The sequence below is a fragment of the Rhea pennata genome, chromosome 3, assembly GCF_028389875.1.
Source record: "Rhea pennata isolate bPtePen1 chromosome 3, bPtePen1.pri, whole genome shotgun sequence".
In the NCBI taxonomy this organism is placed as follows: domain Eukaryota; kingdom Metazoa; phylum Chordata; class Aves; order Rheiformes; family Rheidae; genus Rhea; species Rhea pennata.
In genome coordinates this window covers 58619101-58646713 of record NC_084665.1, presented here as the reverse complement: position 1 = coordinate 58646713, position 27613 = coordinate 58619101, and the positions used below count along the sequence as shown (strand labels likewise).

Here is a 27613-nt window from a genome sequence, read left to right as displayed (position 1 = left end):
TTGTATCATATTGAAAAGGTTTACTTTTTAAAGTTGAAGTCCTTCAAGTCTCCTCGAAGAGCAGTGTCCTGTCTGTTATCTCCATTTATACCCTAGGACATCTAAAATGGCACTAGACAAAAACATGACGTAGATGTATGTTTAAGGACCTGAATTGTTTCCTTAATTTCTTAGACTCTTGTATAAATTGGAGTCTTTGCTATGAGAAAATTCCTAAATACTTATCTCCTCCTTTTCGAAGAGAGAGCAAGGAAAAGAAAATGAAGTATGCACTGGATTTCTGCTGCTTTCAGAGCATTGCATTCTGGATCAGGTCCCTCAGATAGCTGTAGCTAACATACTGCATATTAAAAACAAAGTGAGATCTAACCAACTCACTTGCCGTGAGGACCTCCTTTTTCCTACAGAGGATGGAAATGGCTTGTCTGCCTGCAAGTGTGTCAGACTGTTACAATATTTATTATAAAAAAAAGGAAACCTTAGTGCTTATTTTTGCTTTTTCAGACCCTTGTGTCTGTAGTGAACTCTTTCCATGAGAAGATCACAGCCCTAGAAGAAAAGGCTTTGCAGCTGGAAAAAGTTAGCAATGATGCCAGCAAGGCAACTATAAGCAGATCAATGACCACAGTTTGGCAGCGCTGGACACGGCTCCGGAATGTTGCCCAAGAACAAGAAAAAATTTTGGAAGATGCAGTGCAGGGATGGAAGGGTTTTAATGATAAGGTAACTCTTGGTCTTGTTAACTGCTTTTATAACTGTACATAGATTTTCACTAATTAAGACAGCCTGCTACAAACTTTGAGTACAGATTATAACTAAGTCTTGTGAAACAAACAAGTAAACTTTATAGTTTTTGGTAGAAAAAGCTGGGCATCGTAAGCACAGTAGTTTATCTCAGGTCACAAACAACCACCTGTGAAAGACTCTAGTTTAGAACTACTGCCTCCAAGGTTTGCACTGTTCTTCTATAGGTGTGCATGTACACTAAATACAGAGCTGTTTTGAGAGAGTTATTTTAAGACAATTGTTTTGGTTTCTGGTAAATCTTGAGACTCTTATCTTCTTTGTTTCCCATCCCCAAATTCTCCAGTCTAGATTAAATCAATCTCTTTTTTTCTGAAGAATGCAATGTTGCTATTTCTAAATTTGTGCACCGATATCATTGCTTCTCACTGCTCACGGATCATGTCTTCTTTCCTTACATCTTACCAGTCTGTTTTTATCCGTCATTGTCCACAATTTTATGCCCAGATTGCAAGTTCTCTGGGAATGAGATAATCTTTTGGTTAAATGTGACTCATGCCAAATAGGGGTCTGCCCTGGGTTAGAGCTCTAGGGCCTATATCAATAAAAATAATAAATGCTGAAAGTAGAAGGAGCCACTCATCACTCAACAAAATAACACATTGCAGTCTACTCTGAGGAGCTAGGGCTAGCTAGATTTAGCAGCATTAGGGTGCAGACTTATTTCTGCTACAAAAATTGTTGCATCAGCCCTATACCACAGCTGTTTTAGAGTGTCTAAACATATAGCACTGGACGTAATACCTTTTGGTATCAGTAGTACTAGCTTTTTTTTTTTTTTTTTTTTTTTCCTGTTTAACTATTGCCAAAACTACATCTCTTTCCTTAGATTCAGAAAGCCACCATAGCAATAGACCAGCTACAAGGTCGCTTACCAGAAAGTTCAGTAGAAAAAGCATCTAAGACAGAGCTCCTGGAACTCCTGGATTACCACAGCAGTTTCCTTCTGGAGGCAGAGCACCAGCTGTCTTCTTTGGGCCTGCTCAAGCAGCATGCTGTGAGCTTGCTTCAGGATGTGGAAGTGCAGCCTCCTTCTCAGGAAGAGCTACCAGTTATGCAAGAAATTAAAGCAATGCAAGATCGTTGCTACAAGTAAGGCAATATTTAAAGAGATTCACTAGAAAAAATGTATCTTACAATTAATTCATTAATTAAAGTTCATTCATTATTTAGTTTTCATAAATAATGGCAATCATACTTAAATATCAGTTAAATTTTAAAGCAGATTTAATTAATCTGGAAACATAAATTTTTACCATTTTTCATTTGCACCAAGTGGGAGTATGTATTTTAGCATATATACTTTTTGCCTTGCATTAAAAATAGCAGCTTATGTAAGAGTGTGAACTAAGTTACAGTTATAATCAATTTTAAATGCTTCCATTACATCTCACCATTAACAGTGACATTCTATCTTTTTGTTTCCTAAGTTTAGATTAATTTATCACTTTGTGCCACTTTGAAGTGTTTAGGTAATTAAAAGTAGTCACATTGTGAAATTTGCAGGGAAATTTAGTGTATAGGCAAACAGAACACACTTTAAAATTTCATTCTGTGCTTATCTGTATGCTTATTTAAATGTGTTTTAAAGTTTTTCTCCATCATTTGCAAAGCATGAAGTTTTGTGGCTAAGTTTCAGGTTTTGTATCCATCTACTAACTGAACCAAGATGCCATTAATTGGATCTCCACAGCAGACAGAGAAAGAATGCAAAAATTATAAATGCTGCACCTAGTGCGTGCAAAGTTTGTTGTGTGCATGCGTAACTGTTTACACAGAATAACAGTCTCTGTCAAAAATACGCAGATATTAGCACTTTTGAAGTTCCACTCTTCACTTGGTATTGATGTCAAAGAAATAGGGTCTGAAATTATCTCATGCTTATACAACTATGGCATTGGTTCAGTTATGAAAGGTTATGCAAATGTAAAACCTCTTTAGGAATATGAAAGTTAGAGCCATGTCAAATAGGGAAGAACTACAAACTCTAGTCCTGTAGATCTTTTATCAATTTATCTTCTGAAAAATTATTCTATTTTTTATAAAATGTCCAAATTCTTGAGGAAAGTGTGGAAGAGTGGAGAAAGGTCCCGAGATCAAAAATTATGTTCAAATGGTTGATCCATACCCTATCCTAGTTATTCTGTCAATGAAAATCTCACCAGCAGGGGTGAGATTACTCTCACATTAATTTTTGTTATAGATATCTGCATCTGAACTGGTTAATCTTTAGTTAGTGGGGGGAAATAGAGAGGTCTGAGCTGCAGTGTTGTAGAAGTTTCTTTTAGGATAATGATGACTCATCCAGAATCATGACCTAGAATTGCGTTTTTCTTCCATTAACAATAGCTTGTGGTGATAAGCTCAGATGTAGGTGTCTATGTTGTAAACATATGTTGTTCCCTATTAAAGGGGGAAAATAAACTGGAGAAACTTAGAATGCCTACTACTTTAGTGATCTTTTGCAGCACTCCTCCACTTTTTATTACTCTGGATATGTGGCTATTGATCAATCTCTATTATTCAACAGTTCTGACAAAGCAATGTTTTTAGAAGCAAATATTGAAAATATTGAATAATATAATTTAATAATAAACAAATGAACTTAGAAATAAATATGAAGAATATCCTTCACAAATAGGTTTTTTTGGTTTTTTGTGAAGCATGCAACAGAAAGTGAAAAAAGGCATGAAGCTGGTGAAACAGGAGCTGAAGGAACGTGAGGAGGTTGAAGTAGAGCTTAATACTGTGAAGTCCTGGATCCAGGAAACAAAAGAATATTTGTTAAACCCTGATATAGAAGTAGATACTCAACTTCAGGAATTGCAGGTATATCAAATTTATTAATTTCTAAAATACAATGTTTTTATGAACCTTAATTGTGATCTGCTACTGAGTATTAATCAATTCAAAACCATAGTAAATTTAAATTGTACATGTAAATTAATGGGCATAATATGTTATTTTAAATGCATTTAAAGTATGTTTATTTTCATTTATGTACATTTACATACCTAGCATACTGTTTAGTAATTTTCCTCTCATCTGAAATATAAGGGCACTATACTATATGGCATTTTTTTCTATCTGCATCTTCTTGGAAAAAAAAATAAAATTAAATAAATGCCTTTTAATGGAGATCCTGAAAACTCAAGATTTTCTGTATGCATGTGGTCACATAGGAATACAGAACTAAACAGAGCCTTATAAATGAGTATCCAGGAAATCTCAAGATAGACTCCCTGATAAAGAACTGATTAAACTGAAATGTGAAAGCAGTTAACATTGTTGCAAATTATATTCAATGTCTCCTGTTTCTAAGTTTACACAGATGTAACATTTTTTTCCGTTGTTCCTTAACAATACCATTTTTCTGTCATATAGTCACTCCTCAGTGAAGTAACTATTCATCGCCGAGCTGTTGAAAAAATGGCTGAACAACAACAGAATAAGTACTTGGGTCTTTATACCATTTTGCCTTCTGAACTGTCTCTTCAATTAGCAGAAGTTGGCCTGGCCCTTGTAACTATACAAGATCAGGTAAAATATAGTAGATAAATGCATCGCAAATCTATGATACTTCTTTAGACTTCATAACTTAGTGAAACATCATATCCAAGCACGGTCAAACTATGACTATGTAAAATAGGCTTATTACCTTCTTTCACTAACAAAGAAAGTTTAAAGTTAAATGAAAGTTAAAGTTTGTTTCCTGTCGAGAGGATTCTCCGTACTGAATTTAATTCTTATTGTTGACAGATTCAAAGCAAAGAGAAAGAAACTCAACAGATCAAAACATTAAATCAAGAGTTTGGTCAGAAAATCCAGGGGATAGCAAATGAACTAAATTCAATTCTTTCCAAATTGAAAAAGAAAACTAATGATATAGCACAAGCCAAACTTGAGCAGAAGGTAAGAAAAGGCTTTCCTTATTTGATTACACCATAAACTCTTCTGAACTGAGGCTTTGGCTTCATACCAAAGATGTATTTGTAGAGTCACATGAGATTTATTTTTTTAATGTAGTCTGATAGAAGAATGAGCAAAAATGAGGATTGACTGAGATTTTTAGAATTATATTCATTGCACACTAACCCATAACTGAGCACGGAGGGAACAGCTAAGAGCAAAAGCAAATCAGATGGCCAAAAGTATGCTGTTCCCTCTAAATAATGATCCTGACTGCAATATGGGGGAGCCTAAGTGGCTTCCAAACAACTCCTTGTTTCAGTCTGTACTGAAAAGATCATTCTTTATAATCCAGCTATACTGCTGGTATGGCTAAATGTATTGCAAAAGCTCTCTTGATTTTTTTTATGGTTTTTCTAAACCTAATAGTGTGTATCACACTCAGAAATGCTTGTCTGCACTGAGGCGTTATGGCCAAGTTAGATTTATCATAGGAAGGGAGGAGGGTTTTTTACTGGTCAAAGAAAAACTTGGCCTGTTTACTGTCTTAAAGTAAGCAAAGTATACCAAGTAGGAGAAGATGGTATACCTGGTATGTCAAAAAATTACCAATTTATTTTCATGATTTTCTATAAATATACTCCAAATTTCTATTTTTGCCAGAAAGCGTCACTGAAATATATCCCATTAAAATTGCTGCATCACTTTGGCCCCAGTAATTAAGCTGAAAGCCAGTGAAATGTGCATTCTCATAGTGCATAAATGAGTCTTACATGTCACTAGAGACTTAGTAAAGCTTCTTCAACTGTATTTATGTCAATTCTTAGCCGATACTTATGAGATTGAGTTGCCTTTGATCACAATAGTAAATATTTTTGATATTAACATTGAAACTGTGATTGTGATAAGTAAAATAACTTTTTTTAAAAAAATCCTTTCCCCACATTTAAAAATTGTATACAATTTTCATCACTTATGACATAGACATTTATTTATGCCATTCCAAAATATGTATATCTTTGTATTTAAGTGGGTAGCTCAACAAACATTTGTCTTTATATCTACATGTAGATATTTATGTCACAAAGTCACGTTGCTATTCATGCAAAACTATTCATTTATTATGAACAGTTAGTCATAACTTACACTCTGATGTGTCTCTACCAGGACAGCCCTAACCTTAACAGCTTGAAAAGCTGCCTTCACTGCAGGAAAAGAAAGCTGATATTGAATTCATGATAGGATAAAATATGTTTTATTGCAGCCAGAGTAGTGTTCAGTTCTGTATCAGTTTTTGTCTCATTATTTCGATTTATATTTCTAAAAATACTGTAAGAGGTCTTGAGTGCTTGATGAGGTTTCTTTCATTTATATTCCAAAACCAACTTAGGCCTAGAAAATAGCCAAGAACCCTAAACTGTTGGCCCCCAAAATTGTAGCCATTTAATGTGTTATCAGTCTGTATCTACTCTTCTAGATTCCTTTTTTAAACTTTTTATAAAAATGTAACTAAAATTGATTTTAATATTTTTCCATTGAAACAGTCTAATGTCAGCCAGACTGCTCCTGTGTCAAGATTAAGCTATGAAAATGCAAAGTTCTTATATGTATTCATGAGTAACTAGCCGGTTCTGAGTTGGTAAAGTTATATTTTATTTTTAAAAAATGACGAAACAAGAAAACGACCTCTTTAACATAAACAAAAGTCCTTGTCATAGCAATGTGTGTTGACCATTCAGCTCAAAGACAAACAGAAAGATGGACAAGAGTAGTTAATGTCACTCTGAAGTGACTCAATCTTTTGGTACAATAGGGAAAATGTTTCAGCCAGGAAGCCAGGAAGAGAAGAAAAAGTAATGGCACACATTTAAGAGGTGGCCAAACATCCTGCTGTTCTGCCTTCCTGCTTAAACAGGGATTGTTGATTTACAGCCCAGAACAAAAAAATGGAATAAATTATGAAGACTTTGGATAGGGTTTAAAAGTTGGAAATCAGAATGGAAATAATCAACTAGAAAGCTGACACATCCTGGCTCACTGATTTTCTTGTTTTTCTGTCTAGATTCTGGGTGAAGAATTGGACAGCTGCAATATAAAGTTACTTGAATTAGATGCATCCGTCCAGGACTTTGCAGAGCAGAATGTCCCTCTGGCTAAGCAGCTGGCTAACAGAATAGGGAAACTCACTGTACTGCACCAGCAGACCATGCGGCAGGCTGAGTACAGAGCAGCCAAGCTGAGTCAGGTATGGTCCCAAATCCTCCCTATCATTTCCTTTCAGAAACAGAAGGAACACGAAAACTTCTTATTTGTTTTCTGAGTTGTTACGCGAGGAAGGACACTCCTTGGCATGTCTGCCTGTTCATAGTCAGGGCTTATACCTCAGAGAGGGGCACAGGCTTGGGTCAGATAAGGAGGATGGAATAATTCTGCTTTTTCAATACACTGCTTTAACGTGCTCTTCCACAAAGCATCTCCCCGTTGGTTCCTCTGGTGCCCTGAGCAGGTTTCACTGCCTGCCAGCAGTGGTGTGCCAGGCATCCTCATTATACTTTTCTGGGCCTCTGTCTTAATTATTGTTACATATATCTGCAGCTTTATATGAAAGAGTTTGTTTTGCTCTAGTCACAACCTTTAGAGAGTGAATATAATTTGTATATTCAATAGAAAAGCCTAGAAACAGTAGCTCTGTAATGCTGGGTGTGTTTATGCAACACTAGAGCATTCATAAAGATGCTTTCCCTGTTGTTCTCAAGGCTTAAAGTCCCTGAAATCCTTCCTTAAGTATTTGCTAATTGTTGTTATTCAAAAACAGTCTAGCTAAAAGCAAGAAAAGGGGTTTTCTATGGTTCTGCCATCAATAGCCTCTTTTCAGCATGCATAAAAAAGCTTCTATGATGCATAGAAAATATGATTATTTCATGACTTTTTTTCCATTTCAGGCAAAATGGCCTTCAAAATAAGAATTCAGTGCAAAGGTGCTTGTTTGAAGAGATTTAACTGTTAGGATGTTTTTGTTCAGCACTAAGAAATATACTTCCTATCATAAAAGATGTACAGTCAAGGCAAACACTACATGCAAATACAGTTCAGGCACCTAACTCTAGGATTTGATCCATTTCTCATATAAAAGACTCAGGAAAATCCATGAAGTTACTCCTGGAAAGTAAGAAGAGACTTGGAACTAATAGGTACTTGCTAACTAGAAACTGGATGAATCAGAAAGCAGAGCTTTTTTTTTTTTTCTCTTGTATTTCAAAAAAGTCTGAGTCTTCCTTTTGGAAAGAAGATAGACTCAGAGAACAAAGCAGGTTATAAATAGAAGTGATTGGTGGAATGATATGCCAAGAGACAGATAAACATAAAGAATGACATAAAAAAGCTTCCAGTGAATTACAAGTTGAGAAAGAAAGTATTTGGAACTTATGCATGAGGCTCAAATATGTGCAGGAAGTGTTTCCTATAGGGATGTGTAGGAGTACCAGGGCACTCTCCCAGTATGACCTACTTTCTTTTGATGCCTTGTTTTTCCTTGAAATAGATGTGCTTATTATTGGAAGCAGACATATTTTAACTTTATAAATACAGAATTAGTTAGACTAAATTCAGCAATAAGGAAATGATCCCCAAAGTTAAAAACAGTGAAAGAAATAAAAGTAATTTTGTCATTCTCCAAGAAATGTACATCCTAAATTTTACAAGTAAATCTTTCTTTTATATCCAGGCTACTTCACATCTGGAAGAATACAATGAGATGCTGGAGTTCATACTGAAATGGGCTGAGAAAGCAAATATCCTAGTGCACGGTAGTATAACATGGAATTCTTCTTCTCAGCTTCGTGATCAGTTTAAGGCCTACCAGGTGATTATATGAGCTGCAAAACTGAATGAGCAAAGTATTTCCTCATCTTATTTCCTATCCTATTTTTTGTCCCATTACCTCGAGCAGAAAAGCCTGAAAAATAATAGGCTTGTGTGACTGTCTCCCAGGTCTTAAAGATGATTAATTTGTTTTAGACAATTGTTTTGAAGACTGAAATAATGATGGATTGTTAACTGAAACTCTGTGATTCATGCTTGATCTCCATGCTTACTTGGATTCATTGACTTCATAGTAGTGTGATTTAACTAGATAGCATGATGCTGAGTACCTCATTGCAACTAGTACTGCTCTAGAAGGATGTAGTGATTCTTTTTCCTAGCACTAGATGATCCGTATTCAACAATAGGCTATAAATTCTAGTTTGACCAAACACGGTTTTCAGGATTACTTTTTTTCCCTAAGCAATTCTGAGGTTTAGGCTAAAATTAGAATAGCTTTTGTTTTCATCTGACACCTCTTTTTCACGCTCAGTGGTCTCAGACACTTCCTCCTGTGCAGTTGCTTCCTGAACATTCCACATCAGAGTGTTTTGCTGTCCCTGTGACAGTGCAATTTGTTCTGTGTGCATATGCTTATGTGTATGGTATAAGTATGAGATCAGTGGAGAAACATACAGTGATAAGGTTCAAGCTTGCCCAGTGTTTCATGACTACATAAACCAAATCAAACTTGCAGAATTTCATGTCTCACTAATGCCAAATAAAAGTTCATGAATTATATGTTTGATACATATGTTTATTAATTATGTGTCAGCTGCATTTACTTACACTGGGGCAGAATGGTGTGAGACACTTTCTTTTGAGTAGGACCCTCCAAGAGATTTATCCTGAGAAAAGCTGGAGGTTGCATTTCTGTTTTTGCTACATCTTTTTCGTGACTTCAAGAGTTGATGAGCAGGTGGACTTCGCCAATGCCATCCCACAGAACACTTTGGTAGCCACTTTTTAGGCAGTATTAATGACTACTGTCCCTGCTATCATCTGAGTGCTTTCTGCTGTTTCCCATTAGGTACAGATCCCATTAGGCTTTCAGATCAAATTGTATCTGTAGATTGTGTATATTATAATTTTACAGGCAAGTAGATACAGCAAAACACTAAATGTATTGAGAAGTGCAGCTGTCAAAATTTTGTGACTTACTCTTTTGTTTCCCTATCCCTGTAACCAGAAGCACTTAAGCAACACTCAGTATTAAGCATATTGCATAAATCTTACAGGAAATCAGAAGAACTTAATCACATGCTTACAAATGTGTACAAATTGGAGAGTTTGCTGGACAGAAATGTACTTAAAGATGAGCTTAATTTGAATCTCAACTCTGGCATTTAATTGTATTCCTATCTTTATCTAGGCTATGCTTGAAGAGTCGGGAGAAATTCATGGTGATCTCGAGGCCATGAGTGAGAGGATTGAATATTTGACAAGTGTTTACTGTACTGAAGAAATGTCTCAGCAAGTGTTGGAACTGGGGCGGCGGACAGAGGAGTTGCAGCAAGTTATCAAAGTGAGGCTGCCAAATCTTCAAGATGCTGCCAAGGTATGTGAGACACTCTTTTCTAAAGCTGGCTGACAGCTAGGGGACAGCATTTGCTAACAGCATCATGTTTCTGTGAGTATTAGCCAAGCAGGTTATCTGTGGTCTGAAAAGGACCTGATTATGTTGCCTAAACATGGGTGCCTTGCATCGTTTGAGACACGGTTGGGTATCCTGTCTTGCCTTCCACTCTGGCTCCAGACGGGGACAGGATTCCTGTAGGTCCTCTGTCATGTCTGCCTCAAATGGTACTGAGTACCTATATTCAGATACTTGAGCTGACACCAAAATGTCTGTGCTAGGAGGGAAATATGGCATTTATGCTGTGCTGTTTCCTTTAACTTTCTCTTAAAAGGTATTTATAACCTGCTGTCTATTAATTAAAATCAAGTGGACCAGACCAGGATTCCATAATGTAAGGCCTGCACCTTCAAGTGTGTGCACTGAAAAGAGAGAACATGTTTTTCATGTCCGTGACATTTCTATGCTTGGAGTGTGTGTGTTCTATGCAATGTGTGCTGTCTCTAAGTAGTGCCTGAGGCGCTGTAACTGGGGCAAGACCCAGAAAAAAAGTATAGAAATATTTTCAGTGTGCTCCTACCTGTACGGCAAGAATTTTATTGATTTTTTTTTTTTTTTTTTGAGACAGCAATTCAAGGAAAAAATTGCATATTGGAATGGTGTAATTATCTATAGTATTTCTTCTATTGTCACCTGCTACAGATACACATTGCTAAATAGGAAAATAATGTGCAAAGGCAACTAAGCAAATGTCCCATCATCAAAACTTAGGACCATATCAGCTAAAGTTAAAAATGGTCCTTTTCCACATTTCTATCTTATCTTACAAGATGTAGCAGAGATTCTGCATCCTCAGCAACCACCACAGTATAACAGAGAGATTTGGAACAAAACTTGACTTTCCATTACAAAACCACAAATCTGTAAGCAACAATTTTAAAGCTGAAGCTTTAATTTTTATTATTCATAGAAGGATCCAGAGTTTTGCATATAAGTAAGCACAGCAGAAGTGAAACTGCTAACTTTCATTTCTCAGGGAAACATTGAAGCAAGTAATTGAATAAACTATTCGTAAACTCTTACAAGAAAGCCTTGAAATTAATAGAAGTCACTGCAAATGTATGAAGAAGAAGATCATGTCAAAAGAGTCTAATTTAAGAAGAAAGCAACAGGCTGTAGATTAATGAATGATTGATGTCATATACCTTGACTTTAATAATGATTTATATGATATTAACAAAGGTGATAAGCTGATCTGTTTGAAAATACAATAGGTAGATGTAAAGCTCATTAGAAAAGTTACCTGGCGTAAAGTCATCCGTGGTTCTCAGTCCAGATAGAGGGGAATATAAGTAGGGCTTTGCAGAATTCTCTTTTGAGTCTGTCTGGTACTATTCAATATTTTTATTAATGACTTGGATGGTAATTTAGAGACCATGGCTTTGAATTGTTCAGATAACACAAAATTTACCCAAACTGCCACTGGAGAATAGAATTAAAAATCAAGTGATCTTAACAAACTGGAGATATAGCATGAAAAAAATTAGGCTGCCATTCAAAAGGAACAAAGGCAAATTGTTGCCCTTAAACAGAAACAGCCATCCACATCTGGGTAAGGGTCTACTGGCCAGAGGCATTCTGTAGAAAGGACTTGCGTTTAGTAATGTGCATCATGGTAAAATGAGTGAACAATGTTGCATTGTTGCAGAGAACTCAAACTATATGCAGGGAGTAAATAAAAGTATATACTTTTAACCTATATGCAGTAGTTCTTTTGCTTTACCTACTGGTCACTGGCAAGGTTTCGGCTGCAGTCTGCTTTGCACTTGAAGAAAGATGTAGACCAAACTGGAAAAAAAATGATGTTGTGGTGATGTGAGTTTAAACTCATGGAAAAAAATGGACAAGAGAGGATTATCCTAATACGTGAATTTGTTCTTCATGTCAAATGTAGAGGAAGTAGAGGATTTACATTGCAACAGAAAATAGATTCAGGTTAGAGTACTAGAAAAAAATACTACAAAATGATAATACTGAAACAATGGAATATAAGATAAGAGGGACTCAATTGCTTGTGATCTCTAGGAACAGACTCTAAAGACAGATAGTTATGTCCAGTCTTATTACAGGAAGGCAAACTAGGGGACATCTTAAGGTCCTTTCTTGGTCTATGCTGCAATGAAATAATTTTTATTAAGTATATGCTGTATTTAAGATGGAGGAGAAACTTAGAATAGTAACTCTGGTTTGAAAATCTCTTTTTCCAAACTCTATTATAACTGATAATTTTAATTTTCCAATATTTTAAACATTTACTTTTCACTGTTAAAAATTATCAGTTAGTTTTGTCATTATAATAGAGAATGCAAATACCTTATAACACAGAATAAAATCTGGACAGATACATTTGGAGTGCTTTTTTTTTTTTTTTTTTTTTTTGCTATTTGATTTTGATTAACACATCTGTTACAGGACATGAAGAAATTTGAAGTTGAACTGCGAGCCCTGCAGGCTGCTCTGGAGCAAGCCCAAGCTACCCTGACCTCTCCAGAGCTCGGGCGTTTGAGCTTGAAAGAGCAACTTTCTCACAGACAGGTAAAAGGGCAAGGCCTCAAAGTTAGCACAGAAGAGGTGTGAGCGTATACAACGAGTGCTAGTATGACTGTTGATGGTGTTTCTTAAGGTGATTCAGGATATTTGAATCTAGTTTCAAATTACTGCCAAGTGAATGAGGGATGGAATGGTAGAAATTATTCCCGCAAAGGGGAATATTTGAAACGTAATCTTTTATTAGTCTGTTATGATGTTGATGTAGTAATGATAGTGCCAGTTTTCTGAGAATTGTGCCTCCAATCAAACTTTAATCCATATTAATAACTTAATTTATTTTATAATAAATAATATATAGTATATAATTATATGTTATATTAAAAATGGTCTGTCCTATATTTTATTAATAAAATAACCTATTATTAAATAACATATAAATATTAATAACAGTATAGCCCAGCTCTTACCCAGTGCTTTTCGTCAGCAGGTTCTCAAAGCACTTTAAAAAGAAGTCTATATTATTATCACCATTTCACACATAGAGATGCAAAGAGAATGTGACTTGATAACTGTACCAACAGTCAAATGGAAAGCTAAGAAAAAGCTCAGGTTTCCTTAAGCTCAGGCATTTTTGTTTGGTTGAATGACCTGCATAAAATATTACTGTTTTCTGTGTTGAGCCTGGCCTACTATAGAGATTTTTTGATTTGTTATTTTTGGTGTCAGTCTCGTGACAAGAAAAATAACCCAACTCAGAGCTTTCTGAGTTTCTTGTGGCAAGCTAATAAGTTAAGGCATACCTTAACTGCGCTTGTTTTCTAGTACAAACTAAATATGAACAGGTCCACTTTGTCCTTGCAAAGGATTAATATCTGCAAAAAATACAGATAAAAGGCAAACCTACATGGCCTTACCTCTTGATTTAAATATGCAGTATTAATTCTTGGGATTTGCAGTCAAATTTCAGAACATGGCATTGAAGAATGTAAGTGAACCAGACTGCCCACACAGAGAGTAAAGGAATATGGATTATAAATAATTGTTTGTGTATCATTTTTATCTTGTGTCTGTGAGGTTTCATAGCGTGACTTTCCTTGTGCAGATGGAAAGGGGCTGTACCCCAGCCCGCCTGTTTCACCAGACAGAGTGGAGGTCTTGGAGACTTCCTGGCTCCAGGCTTGGCACGCAGCCAAGTGTCAGCTCCAGGATAAAGGCATCCTTTCCCAGGAACATGGGGCCTTTCAGAGGAGAGGCCTCAGTAGTGACACCTCCAAAGAATAGATCATTATATCCAGTCTCTGTTTAGATTATCCACCATATTTCATAAAGACTCAGAAATAAAGAGAAAGGCATAATCCTCTCATCAGCATGCGCTTCAGACCCAAGGAGGTACCTCTCTGCATATGGTATAAGAGAAAGTGGACAACTGGGCTCTTCATCCCTTTTTGCCACATGTGTTGTCTAGCTGATTCGACTTTTGAATTTAAAAGCTTTTTCTAGTGTTGTAAGGCCCTTCTTTTCAACTTCGCCTTTTTCTTTCATTTTCTTTTCTTTTGGGTTTTTCTTCTTTTAACTGTGAATACATTAAACTCCTCAGTGAAGATAAAAAGAATGCTGATCCAACCTATTCTCCAGTCATTCCATATATACCTCTCTCGTGCGTAAGAACAGACAGCTTGAACGAACACTGTGGAAAGAATAGAGATTCTTAACAATAGCATCCAGTGTATGATTTATTCAAGGGGAAAGAGTTAAGTGTAGCTGTATTTTGTTCCATCTGATTGCCTTTTGAATTTCAAATAACATTTTCAAAGATAGTTTACATTTTCAAAGGAAGTCTGTGAACACAACAATATTTATGTGCTGTTGTGAAAGAGTGCTTCTGTGTCTCAGCAGGGAGTTTAACTTAGATTTTAATATTAAAATATGCACGTTCGTAAATAACTTCTACACAGTTTTGATTTGTGAATTTTCAAGATATTTCTAAAATAAGTGAACAGAATTATCTTCATGCTTAGACATTCAGTAACAGGGGTTTACTATACCTTTTTATGAATTATTTTTATTCCTATTATGTAGGCCTTTTGCTTAACCAATATTTTAAGATAATATTTACTTAAGAATATGTGAATATCTTCAGACAGAGTGTGTCCTGATTACAATCCATTTAAGAGCCAGATAATCAAATTCATGGCTTGTTTTAGTGCTTGAACTCATCTTTATTTATTGTTCACTGCATTGAATGTTCAGGGGGTTCTGCAAAACTGACTTACTGTGGCGCTGACTTTGTTTCTAGCATCTGTTGTCTGAAATGGAGTCATTAAAGCCAAAGGTTCTTGCAGTACAAGTCTGCCAGAGTGCCTTGAGGATTCCTGAAGAGGTGGTCGCCAGCCTGCCGATATGTCACAGCGCCCTCCGGCTCCAGGAGGAGGCCAGCCGCCTGCAGCACACAGCCATTCAGCAGTGCAACATAATGCAGGCAAGTGCAACTCTATCCCATAAATCACTCTGACGTGAACAGTGCCACACAAATTGCAATGAAAGCAGGGTTTCTATTTTTATGCATTACTCTTTTTCCACGTGGTACTATTAGAAAGTGTTCCAGCCCGTTTTGGTCATTTCCTGTTCCGTGGTTTTGGAGGTTTTAGTATTCAGAATCATGCTCTCGGTCAATTTATTCATCAGACTCTCATTTCAGTTCTCCCCTGTATCTTCTACTTGTTTGTAGCACTTTTAAGATTAAGTAGCAAATAGTTAATACACAATTGTATGCATGTTCATTTTATATATATAATCAGTTATCATTTATTTTAGTGTGTCGTTATAAAATCAACTGCTTATATTAATTGTATATTGGAATTTTGGTTTAAATAAATAGCTTTCTAGGCAAAATCATGAAATTCTTCTTTTTTTTCTTAATTGAAATGTCCATATATTTGCTCTCTGGTTTCTGAGCCATTCAGGATGTATTAAAATCCAATTTTTGAGCTTTGCTGAAAGCAAGAGAATTAGTTTTTGTTTTGTGTTGGATTTTTCTCAATACCTAAGTATGTAAGAGGAAGTTTCAAAGACTAAGAGGCTTTTTTTTCCTGTTCTTTGCTGATAGAGGAGTACATAGTGAGCTAGAGTGCAACTAGAGAATTTGAATTAGAAACTCTCCATCATTAAGGAGTTTTATGTTCAAGGGAGGACACAGATGCCATTCGCTGAAAGGTTTTAAAACAGCTAGTGAATCTGTGATAAACAGAATTGGTACTGCACTGGTAGGATGCTAGACAGGATCAATCTTCCCAATCTTTTCCCCGTTGTATTTTCTTTGATTCTGTAAAGTCTAACATTTCTTGTATGGTCTTTCCATTTCACAAAAGGAGGCTTGAAGTAAAAAAGCAGACAAAAATGCTCATGATAAAACCATGAGAACAGCCAGTGCAGTGATTTGTGGTGGGTATGTTTGCTGCACTTGCTTGTTGGAAACGAAAGTTCCAGTTCCTGATACTAGTTATTTAAAAAATCATCTATGTGAGGTCTTTTTTGGAAATAAATATATTAAACCATTGAGTTCATTGCAGTTCACAGTATTTCTAAATGAACTGTCTTTTCCGTGGCAGTATTCCAGGTTCTGTCCTACAGTGATCAATTTTATATATTCCTGTTGCCATCTTTATCTTACATGCTATAGGTATAATTTTGAAAGCCAGCTAGTGAATTTGTTATTGAAATTAACAGATGTGACTGTTTTATTGCAAAACACTGTAAAATCTTATTTTTTACACCATACTTATAATATGAAGGTTTCATTTTGTAAATAAATATTCAGGTTAAATTATACTATCCAAACTAAGTCACCCCTGACAAAGTGACTTTTTAGTCTTTACAGCTTATTGAATGAACTCCTCATTGCATTTACTTTCTTTTTTTCTTGGTAACCTACAAGATTGCCAAAAATTACTTTCAAAACATGTAAGAGTGTTGTTCTTTAGTAAGTAATTTCCAGTAAGGTTAAGCTTTTCAAATTAAATCATTTTTCATTATGATGTAGTAATTCTGTTAAAGCCTGCTTATGATTTATTTAGTGTTTTCCCTTTGTGTGACTGTGCATCAGACTTTACTGCAGTTCTGGTTGTATAGCAATAATCTCCTCCATTTTCCAGGAAAATTAAGAGTCGTGGAGAAATAAAAACACATAGTAGGGTAATGACAGAACTAAGAATAAAATTCAATATGCTGAGTTAACTATTAGTCTACCAACTACTGTATACATTAAGAAATTCTAAAAATATTGTAAGTAAAAGTTTACATCTAAAATTGTGTTTTTCTCCTGTATAATTAGTTGTATCTGCTTTCACTGCATTTGAAACCAAACTTTCACTACTTTAGCACTTCTTATTCAAAAATAAGAAATTTGTGAAAATCAGCTGGATTTTCTTTTTCTTCAAATGTGCAAATTTAGCATCTACATTCTACCTGGAGTTAATCAGAAAATGTATTTTACTCTGAAGTTCCAATTTAAGAGGTGTGCTTGTTGAAAGTGTTTTTTAAAAACTCTTGAATTTTAAAATGACCCAGTATGATTTGGTAGTTCTATAACTGCTTTAATAAATAAACTGTTTAAGTAAACTGAATATAAAACTTTCTGATACAGTTTTAGCATTTTATAATGTACCCTTAGAAGATTTAAGAGATTTTAAAACACTCATTGGGTGTAAGTTTGCTTCCCTTCAGAAGGGAGATCGGTGATGCTTGAACTAAGTAAATATTTATTTTCATGTAGATATTTTTTTCCCCCCCCTTTAGGAAGCAGTGGTTCAGTATGAGCAGTATGAGCAAGAGATGAAACATTTACAGCAAATGATAGAGAGCGCCCATCGTGAGATTCAAGACAAACCAATAGCAACCAGTAACATTCAGGAACTCCAGGACCAGATTTCACGCCATGAGGTAGGAGAGCCAATATGCAGCAACATGGGTTCATTGGCAGCTCATTGGCTGAAAAGTTTCTCCTTAGCAAGACTCAGAAACTTACTGAGTGATTTTTCAGACATCTTCCAAGTCTAGCTGAGCAGATGAACAAATACGATATAGGAAACTCATGCTATTAGTACAGTTTGAAGTATTCTTTTCTTTATTCAGTTAAACATGTCCCAGTCTGCAGGCAATATTGCTACAAACTAAAACAGTACATAACTAAGGGATAGTTAAAAAAGGTGTTTGGCCAGGCACTGTCCCGAATGACAACATTGAACATTTAATCAGGTGTTCGCTGCCAATCTAGTGATTCATAGATACATCCCAAAGTCCTTATTCATTTCCTTCTCATTAATGGTCTGTTAGAAAATACCAAGGAACCAAATCACAGGAAAGCCAGAACAGATTTGGAGGCAATCTCTGCAGAGGTCACTCCATAGGCTTCTTGCCAAATCACTGCTGGCAAGAGTTTTTCCCTGTTGAGTTACAGGTCCTACACTCAGACTCGTGGGTCTCCAGAGATCCTGTGAGTCAGTATCATCTTTGTGAAGCCTCTTTTGCTGTGCTGGTGCTGTTTCTCCTCTCCCTGTCTGTTGCCATATTCCTTGGGATCTAAGATGCATCACTGAAGTCACTCTTTGTATCATTTTTGACACCAGGTGGCACCATTTCTTTACCTTTTATACAAAAAAGTCACATTATCTAATACAATCTAAAAGTCTATCCCCAGTATTGTGCTACTCATTTTCTATCTAATTGTTGCAAAAAGTACACAGTACAAGTACAGACCAGGTATCTTAGAAACACTTCTGTCTTTGTAGTATTGAATTGCAAGAATTCTCTTCACAAATGTTCTGGAGCAGCTAATGCAGGGGAGTTGCTTCAGCATACATGGTGAGGGTGATGCATACAGGGAGGAATTGAAAATGGTGCAGCTTAAGCTTCACCCACATTTGAATGAGTCTAGTAGCTAGCAATCCTACTAAATGTCTGTAGGAAGACTGCATCTTTATTCTATTGCATAGGATAGGATGAGCCATAGAGTGACCAGGTTTCCTACTTGCAAGCTTACCGCATTTAGAAATAAGGAGTTAATTTCCCTCAGACAAGATTTAGTTTTCTATCAGAAAATAATATTACACAGGATTTAATGAAGGAAGTATGAATTACATATGACATTAAGTAGTGTAAAATTCATCTTCCATATAGAGTCTATTTGAAAATACTATGGGTTTAAAGACTCAGATATCCGTATTTATGACCTATATTTTGTTTGCTGAATACTTGTGGAAAAGGGCACAAAGTGTATAAAGGGGATATATTATACCCTATATGGTTACACCTTTTAAAAGCAAGACTATCAAGATACTTGTTATGTGTGTTCTAAAATAAGAAAAGAAAGTTACCAAATTACCTGTTGAAGACTGCATTAACACGATTCTCGAGGGGTATATGTAGTACCTATGCTTAGAATGAAAGGAGGAAGAAAGCAGAAGGAAAGTACACTCTGATTTGCAGGAAGATGGTAGTATGTATGTAACAATATGCATGTATGTAGCAGTACTTAGTCTGGAACTATGTTTACAGAAGCCTGTTTCTTTGCACTTCCATATGAGAAGGTAGCCAAATGTCTCTATGCTTCTATATAATTTTAATGGACATACACTAGCTTGTAGGATAGAAGGTGTCTCTGCAGTCATAGACTGTATAGATGTAAGTGTGTTTTCAGCTTATATTACTTTTTAACTTACTCTGTTTTTTCTCAGTCACACATTTTTTGTCTTTTTTTCCTTTTCTTTGTTTTCAGTTGAGAGAGGAATGTTAGATGCTCAGTGTTTTGGATATTGACTCCACAAATACTGTTCGAGCTCAGAACATTGAAGGAGTTGGTTAAATGATTATATTGAATGATGATGGACTTTCCACTTATTTTCAGCGATGTAGGATTCATTGAGCAGTAGTGAGTGATTCTTGCAACAGATAAATAAATAAAGAAAGAAGAAATAAAAATAAAGTAGAATACATATTTGAATGAATACTCATTGAGTTAGCACGTATACGTCTACAAATACTGTTTTCACTTCATAATCAAAATAAATCAAAATTCTATCATGTTACTGAATGTTCTCTGAACTCCAGGAGGACAGAAACAATAGCTCTGGCAGAAAAGTGAAAGCCTCCCACTGATTTTTTAAAAAATTATGAATTTGTTGCTCTGAAACAGAATGCTGAACTAGGCAGCAGTACAGAGTATATGAGAATAAAAAATGGCATCTAAAACTATTAATTTCTCTCTTTCTATTCTGACTAAACTTAAATTGATGATGGTGTTTCTCCGTGTATATAGACCATTTCATAATCATAGCTATAGTCATAAGAAAATAGACTTTTTACATATATTCTGCTTTGGGCCAAATTCCCCAACTCTTTTTAAAGAAGGGGCACTACTATATCCAGTTCAGCTTTTAACTCTGAAGACTTATGCAAAACTGAACTAAAATAAAATATAGATATCCAAACACTAGCAAAAAGCATCCAGCCTACATTTAATCTTATTATGTGAGTTACTGTCCGAATTACATTTCATCTTATTAAATCACTGTGAGTTATTGTTTGAACTATTCATTGTATTCTGTCTAGTGAGAGCTGAATGATGCATTTTTCACAGTTCTGGTAATCACATGACCTCATTTTCATGGCATGCACCATCTGGGAGAGTTTCATCTTTCTTAGATAAATGGAAAAAGACCAAAAAAAGAAAAAGAACCTTTGCTGTAATCTGAAGCTTATAGAATTTATGTTAGGTTCAGACTTGAATGCAAGTGTGAAGTATTCTTTTCTTCTGTGATAATCATACAGAGGCTTTCACAGCACTTTTCCGGTTTCACTTCAAAGCTCTCTGCTTTGTGGTTTTGCTGTGCAGTGAGATGCAGCCTGACTTGTTCCTTCCACAGTCAACATCCTGCTTTTCAGCTAGTGCTGCTGCTTGTGTACGGTTTCTGAGACGCAGCACTATGATTTTATTGGCTGGCTTTGGAGGAGAGAGCTTGCCTTCTCCGCGGGAGCTGAAATGCCACTAGTCCGGTGGCCTTTATTTGCTACCTCTGCCTTAGGAAAAAAAAATGTTTCCTCAGGAGCTGGCACAGAAGATCAAAGGATACCAGGAGCAAATCGCTTCTTTGAATTCAAAGTGCAAGATGCTAACAATGAAAGCAAAACATGCCACTATGCTGCTGACAGTGACAGAAGTGGAAGGGCTTTCAGAAGGAATGGAGGAGCTGGATTCAGAGCTCCTCTCCGCACACCCCGCTCACCCCTCAGTGGTCATGGTAGGCATTATATTGCTGTCAATTCTCTTTATCTGAGCTGCTTTCTTTTGTATCGTTGCAACACTCCTATGTAGTGAGTTGCCACAGCTCACATTTTTATTTTGCTTTTGAAATGGCTGGAGTGTGGCAAACCAAATAAGCTACAGCTTCCCCTTACTGCATTTTGCTTTATATGGGTTTTCAAGGCTCATTGGTATAAGGTGAAGTTATTTAACAGACAAATACTAGTGGAAGTTGTCTGAAATAAGATGCAAATGTAGTGCTTTTTCTTAAATGTCAGCATGCATGCTGATGTTATCTGCCTTTTTTTTTTTTTTTCACCTAGATATATCAGAGCAAACACTGAGAAACCACTGAATGGCAGGAATAAGAGAAAAACAAAATAAATATTATTCCTTGATATGTTGCAGTACATAGAGTTTACAGTCCATATTTTTAAAGCTTTTTTATTAAAAGTTGATTTAATAATTGATAATATGCTATATGTAGTGATGAAGGCTGCATAAGTACTAGGCCTCAAGTTTGATTTATTCTGGCATTTTTTAACATAATTGGGTCTTATTACAAACATACTGCTGATGTCATTGGGTTTTTTTGCCTGCGTGAAAAATGAAGTGAGGATTTCAGGATTTATTACTGCTTAACAGCACTGGAAAGCAAAACGTATATGCTAATACAAGGTGATTTTATATATATATATATATTTTAAGACTGTTCCTTGTGTCTAGCCACGCTTGGACACTGAGGCCAATACTGCACTATTCTATAGCTTGCCATAGCGTTTTCACATGCAGAACTGATCGTACCAGGTGACTTTTAGGCAAACTCTGAATTGTTATTATTGAGTTGCAGGCTGTATATTTTCTTTTTAGTTCCTTAGGGTACAGAAGGGTACCAGTGTGTTCATAATGAAGTATGACAAGTAAATATGACTATTAATTCATCAGGTTTTTAAGCTGTTAAATGTAAGAGCATGAAGGATGACTAAATAATATCGTGTGGCCATAGGTTAAATTTTGGGGTTGATCTCACTCTATAAGTCCAACTTAAGCTGAGGTAACTGATCTTCTTCCTGTGCTCTTGTGTTGCTTTTCCTGTGGCAGATGACTGCTGGTCGCTGTCACACACTGCTCTCCCCTGTCACTGAGGAGTCTGGGGAGGAGGGAACCAACAGTGAGATTTCTTCTCCACCTGCCTGTCGCTCTCCTTCACCTGTGGCTAATACAGATGCTTCTGTTAACCAGGTACTTTCCTCTTGGCATTCATTCAGCTTTTATCTCAGAGATTCCATACAGGGTTTATTTCATCCTTCAAAATAATATCTCTCTATAGCTCCAAGGAACTGAGGCTCAAGTTCCAGCCTAATTGAACCCTCAGGTTCTAATTCAGAATGAATACAAATATTGGCTAATGAGTCTAAAAGGTATAAATTTCACATTACAAAAAGCTATTCACTATTTTAAAAAGTAAATTTAAAATGATCATTACAAAAGTCTTCCATGTCATTAGTCTGTTCTATTTATTATTGTCTAATTTTCATTTTAATAGTAATACTTAATGGCATCCTGCATCCTGAGAGAAAAGGCAATTTTGTATTCTCCATAACAAAACACCACATTATGTCCATGTGCATGTATCTTACAGTATCATTGTCACTGTAGCACTGAAGCCACAGTATGATGTCTTCCACTTAATACCATTATAAGTATTAACTTTCAAGTGTTGTTTAGGAGCAGTGTTCATTCCTTACTTTCAGTGATACTCTATTTTAAGTGGTAGTAACTCAGCTCAGAGAAATCACTTACATTACATTTTAAGTCAAAACTGAGAACTGTGACACTTCTGGTAGGAACAATTGCGCACCAGTATTGATTAAAAAGTGAGCAATGAACTAGCATTGTGAGTATCATGCACATAAAGGGACACATATAATACTGAGCTGCAGTTTAGAAATTAGATTACGAGCAGTTACTCCTTCAATGTTCATCATGTTGTGAGATTTGGGTGATATGTTTATTTGTTTTTGCATTTATGGCTGTCTCCAAAATTGAGCGCTGCAGACTTAAAAGGCACAGTGGTGTTTTACATGACTGGGTAGAATTAGAGAAGTTTTGGCAAGTAAGTTTCCCACTAATTCTTCCAAAGATGCACAGGGTGCTATAGAAGTTGCTAAAAATAAACTGATTCTTTTTCATGAACTGACATAAGAAAAAATTTAAGGTAAGATAATAATAATGGCATATTCTGTGACAGCAAAAATAGAACATTATATAATGGATCAAAAGGATATTTATGGTGTCCTATCATTTCAGATAATCAGAGATTCCCCGAGTAAAGTTTACTTATAGTAAACTATCGCAGCTACGTATTTCAGCACAAAAATCCTATGACAACATTAATAAGTGAAAGAGTTAAAAGGAACAAGAATAACTGGCTTCCTAATAAAAAATCTGATGTAGGGTCAGTTCATTAAATTCCTTTGAGAAGGAAAAATCAGGTTATTAAATCCAGTAACTCAAATAATTCAAGGAAAATCCAGTGAAGATGCTGTTGCACCATAAGCTGATACCAAAACACAAGTTTTAGAACCTCTGACTTGCTATGCAGAAATTCAATAGTAAGGCAATGTCTTTCATTTAGAGATCTTTGAGAAAAAGAAGCTTGCTAGTGTTACAATAATCTAAAACACTGACAGATAAAAGTTTCTTCAGTGTGGTTAGTGTTGAAATGAGCTGCACTTACTAAACAACAAGCAGAAGAACATTCCATAATCAAGTGGTTTACTTACAAAATGCTTAGTTTCCCATTCATGTCAGACTAAGCCTAAAGAAACTTTAAAACTGCCAGTGCTGATCAAGATGAGTGTCCAGGTACACTTTAGGGAAGAAGTTTGGTAAATAATTCTAGACAACAGTCAATTGAGGAGCTTAAATGTAAGTAAAAATATTCTATATCTAGTAAAAAAAAAAAGGAAAAAAACACTTAAAATAAAGCAAAATTGCACAGAGAGATAATTTCTTGCAAGAATAGCTCCTACCACATACCAGAAAAGTATGTGAACAGGGACTTTATGGACTGAAGAATTCCATAGATCTAGTCTTAAAAAAAATAAAAGCTCTTACAAAGTAACTCAATTTTTTGCTTTCAAGACAGATGTCAAAGTGGAGATATTTCATAGCTGGTAAAAAGATATGGGCTCACAAAGAGAATGATGTTTTTCCATATTAAAACAGTAGACATAGTTACTGCTTCTCTTTCCTTTTGAGATGGATTTGAGGGGGCTTGTGGATAGACAGCCTGGTAGCAGAAGCAACTTGGATAACTGTGGCTTAAGGCCAGCATTGATTGGTAATCTTACAGAGTTGATGTTAGGGAGAAGGGAAATGGAAGAAGGAGTGCTTTTGTGTGTGCTAATCCATTATCAACCGTTCTTACAGAAATAAATGTGATCCTAGCCAATTTAGTATGGGGAGTACTTGTCTTCCAGGGAAAAATGCTTAGCACATTTCAGAAAATCTGTAGAAGTTCTCAGGGCAAATTAAACAGATTCATCTTTGCAGGGGGTTGTTTGTTTTTAAGGCTGCTTCAGTTTTATCCCTGTTAAGCTCTGTATAGTCTTCTATCAGGATTTCTTATCATTTCCCAATGGTTGAATGTAGCTGTTCTGAGTTCAGACATCTGTGCACTATTATAGCATTGCTAGCAGCTAATGGAAATATAAAACAGGTGCCAACCGCATATTAGCAGAATTACTGATTATACATATTGAAATAGATGAAAACAGGACCATTAAGAACAAAAAAATGACAAATCTGGCACTGTTATAAAGAAACAGTTGCCCAGGTTGTTTGTTTCATTTTTGCCTTTTCCAATATACTACTTTCTCACTACATCCAGCACATACTGAAACAAGTAAGTATTCCAAGCTTCCTCTGAAGTAAATGAAAATGGGGGATGCTTTTGTCTCCACTAAAGGCACACAGCATATCACAGAATGAGTCTCTAATGTTGTTTGTGTATACTGTTTTCAAAAAGAAACCTTTTTTTGAATTAATACTTAGAATGTTGTGATATGAATGCAAAATATTTATTATATCAGCACTTCAGTTGGGCTGCAGTACTAAATGAGAATCTCTTGGGGCTAAAATTGCTCACACTTACCTAGAGACATGCTTAATTAAAATTTAGCACACTTTTTAAAGAACTATTTTCTAGATATATAACACACAAACATTTCCCAGAGAGAACTGGGAAAGCTGAAGTGTTGGCACAAAGCCTTAGAGGCCACAGCTGATCTTGTGTTTCCACACTGGGTCACTGTTAGTGTCTTTCTGTCTCCTTGTACACAGTGTACTTAAAAATCATTCTTTCTCCTTCCATTATGAAAATATATCTGGGCCATAACAGCCCTTCTTAGATACCTTTTGAAATCTAAATACATCCTAACAACAAAGCTTGGAAGCTTGAGTACTGCTTGTTGGCTGATTTGGATAAAAGGAAAAGAGGAAATCAGACTTTTGGGCCTTGTAGGGGGAACAAAACAGTTATTTTTAAGAACATCTGGATTCACACTATCAGCATAAAATCTCTACTGAAAAGGAATTACCTTCAGTTTTCTTATTCACCACTGAACTGTCAACCTGTATATTCCAAAAGGTTGTTGAAAAGAGGGGTAGATGAGAGAGTACTTGAAAGTGGAGTTTGCTTTTCCCTTCTGTAAGACAAAGCTCTTTATTCTAGGGCTTTATTCTACTATTCCTGAACATCATAAGCATCTTCCTATTTTAATTAAGCTTCCTTTAAGTTTCCTTGGAATTCCTGAGAATTGCCTATGAAGAAGCACCTGATTTGACAGATTTGGACAGTTTGATGTGTGCTGTCCATTCTGGGGTTTTCTATTTCTCCAGAGAAATTGACTTTTCCAAGCATTTTCAGTAAAGATGGATGACTGAGCTGTTTGTTAAATACACTGATAGCTGTCAGTTCTCTTTAAAAATATCAGTGGTGGCCTATGAATAGCACCTTAATCATTAAAATGTTCATACTGAGAACAGATAGCCGGAACTCAAGTCTCTATACTCTCTGAGGGAAATTAAAAGTCATATCTGTCCAGCCAGTGGGTAATAGGCTGTTTTCTGGGTCAGATGTGTATTCTGTATTCCTTCCTGCGAAAGCCGAATCAAACAGCAGAATTCAGAGGACTTTGTTAGAAAGCATTGGCAAAAACATGAATGTGGTTACTGGCCTAGGGAATGACCTGGTTTCTACACTCATTTCCCAGAACTGTTTGTTTTTCATTCACTTATGGTATTACATAGCATATAGAAATCACTCTGAGAAATAGATTCTGCTTCAGGTTAGGATCCTGATTCCACTGGAGGCTCTGGTACCTGAAACCTAGTCACATTTATTACCTAATTTTTAAACATCTATACATACATACGCACATGCACACAGAATCATAGAATGGTTGGTGTTGGAAGGGACCTCTGGAGATCATCTAGTTCAACCTCCTTGCTCAAACAGGGTCACCTAGAGCACGTTTCACACGGTTGCATCCAGGTGGGCCTTGAATATCTCCAGAGAAGGAGACTCCACAACCTCTCTGGGCAACCTATTCCAGTGCTCTGTCACTCTCACAGGGAAGAAGTTCCTCCTAGTATTCAGATGGAACTTTCTGTGGTTCAGTTTGAGCCTGTTGCCTCTTGTCCTGTCATATGGAACAACTGAAAAGAGTTTGGCCCCATTCCCTTGACACGCTCCCTTCAGGTACTTGTAAACATTGATAAGATCCCCCCTCAGTCTTCTCCAGGCTAAACAGGCCCAGTTCTCGCAGCTGTTCCTCATAGGGCAGATGCTCCAGTCCTCCAGATCATCTTCATAGCCCTACACTGGACTCTCTCCAATACCTCCATGTCTCTCTTGTCCTGGGGAGCCCAGAACTGGATGCAGTACTCGAGATGAGGCCTCAGCAGGGCTGAGTAGAGGGGCAGGATCACCTCCCTCGACCTGCTGGCAACACTCTTCCTAATGCACCCCAGGAGACCATTGGCCTTCCTAGCCACAAGGGCACATTGCTGGCTCATGGTCCACTTGTCATCCACCAGCACTCCTAGGTCCTTCTCTGCACAGCTGCTCTCCAGCAGGTCAGCCCCTAGCTTGTACTGGTGCATGGAGTTATTTTTCCCTAGGTGCAGGACTCTGCACTTGCCCTTGTTGAACCTCATGAGGTTCCTCTCCGCCCAACTCTCCAGCCTGTTCAGGTCTCTCTGAATGGCAGCATGCACATATCTAGATACTTGTAATTAAAATGTTTGAGTGTTTGATGTGGATAAATGTCCACGGAACTCTGACAGTACACTTTAGAAATATAATAAAACTTAATTTAGGGAATCTCCATTTCTGGGGACAGGGATTTCCTTTTCTTTCCCTTTCTGTTCTCTAACTAGTTATTCAAGCAAACATTAAGCACTTTGTTTCAGATTCAAAAATGAATTGTACCTGAGATTAAAAAATGAATTGTACTTGTAATCTAGTTTTCCAGATTTCAGCTACAGTCTTGTAAGCTGAAAATTAACAAAGCCTCATTTGCAAGTAGGCTAAACTTGCACGTGTTAAA

The 27613-nt window shown here is 36.3% G+C and overlaps 1 protein-coding gene across 6 annotated transcripts in view; it reads left to right on the top strand.

Moving 5' to 3' along the window:
* Nucleotides 1-27613, top strand: part of SYNE1 (spectrin repeat containing nuclear envelope protein 1) — a 308485-nt gene that overhangs the window by 182681 nt on the left and 98191 nt on the right. For 4 of the 6 annotated variants that reach the window (XM_062572395.1, XM_062572390.1, XM_062572388.1 and 1 more), the window contains 13 exons: nt 505-723; nt 1634-1896; nt 3468-3633; nt 4189-4344; nt 4564-4716; nt 6776-6958; nt 8438-8575; nt 9947-10132; nt 12623-12745; nt 14997-15179; nt 17495-17638; nt 20800-20994; nt 22098-22238. In XM_062572395.1, the coding sequence (XP_062428379.1) occupies nt 505-723; nt 1634-1896; nt 3468-3633; nt 4189-4344; nt 4564-4716; nt 6776-6958; nt 8438-8575; nt 9947-10132; nt 12623-12745; nt 14997-15179; nt 17495-17638; nt 20800-20994; nt 22098-22238 (2250 nt within the window). Of the gene's footprint in view, nt 1-504; nt 724-1633; nt 1897-3467; nt 3634-4188; nt 4345-4563; nt 4717-6775; nt 6959-7881; nt 7905-8437; nt 8576-9946; nt 10133-12622; nt 12746-14996; nt 15180-17494; nt 17639-20799; nt 20995-22097; nt 22239-27613 lie in introns of those variants that run through there. The other 2 variants (XM_062572389.1, XM_062572392.1) reach the window with 2 other exon arrangements.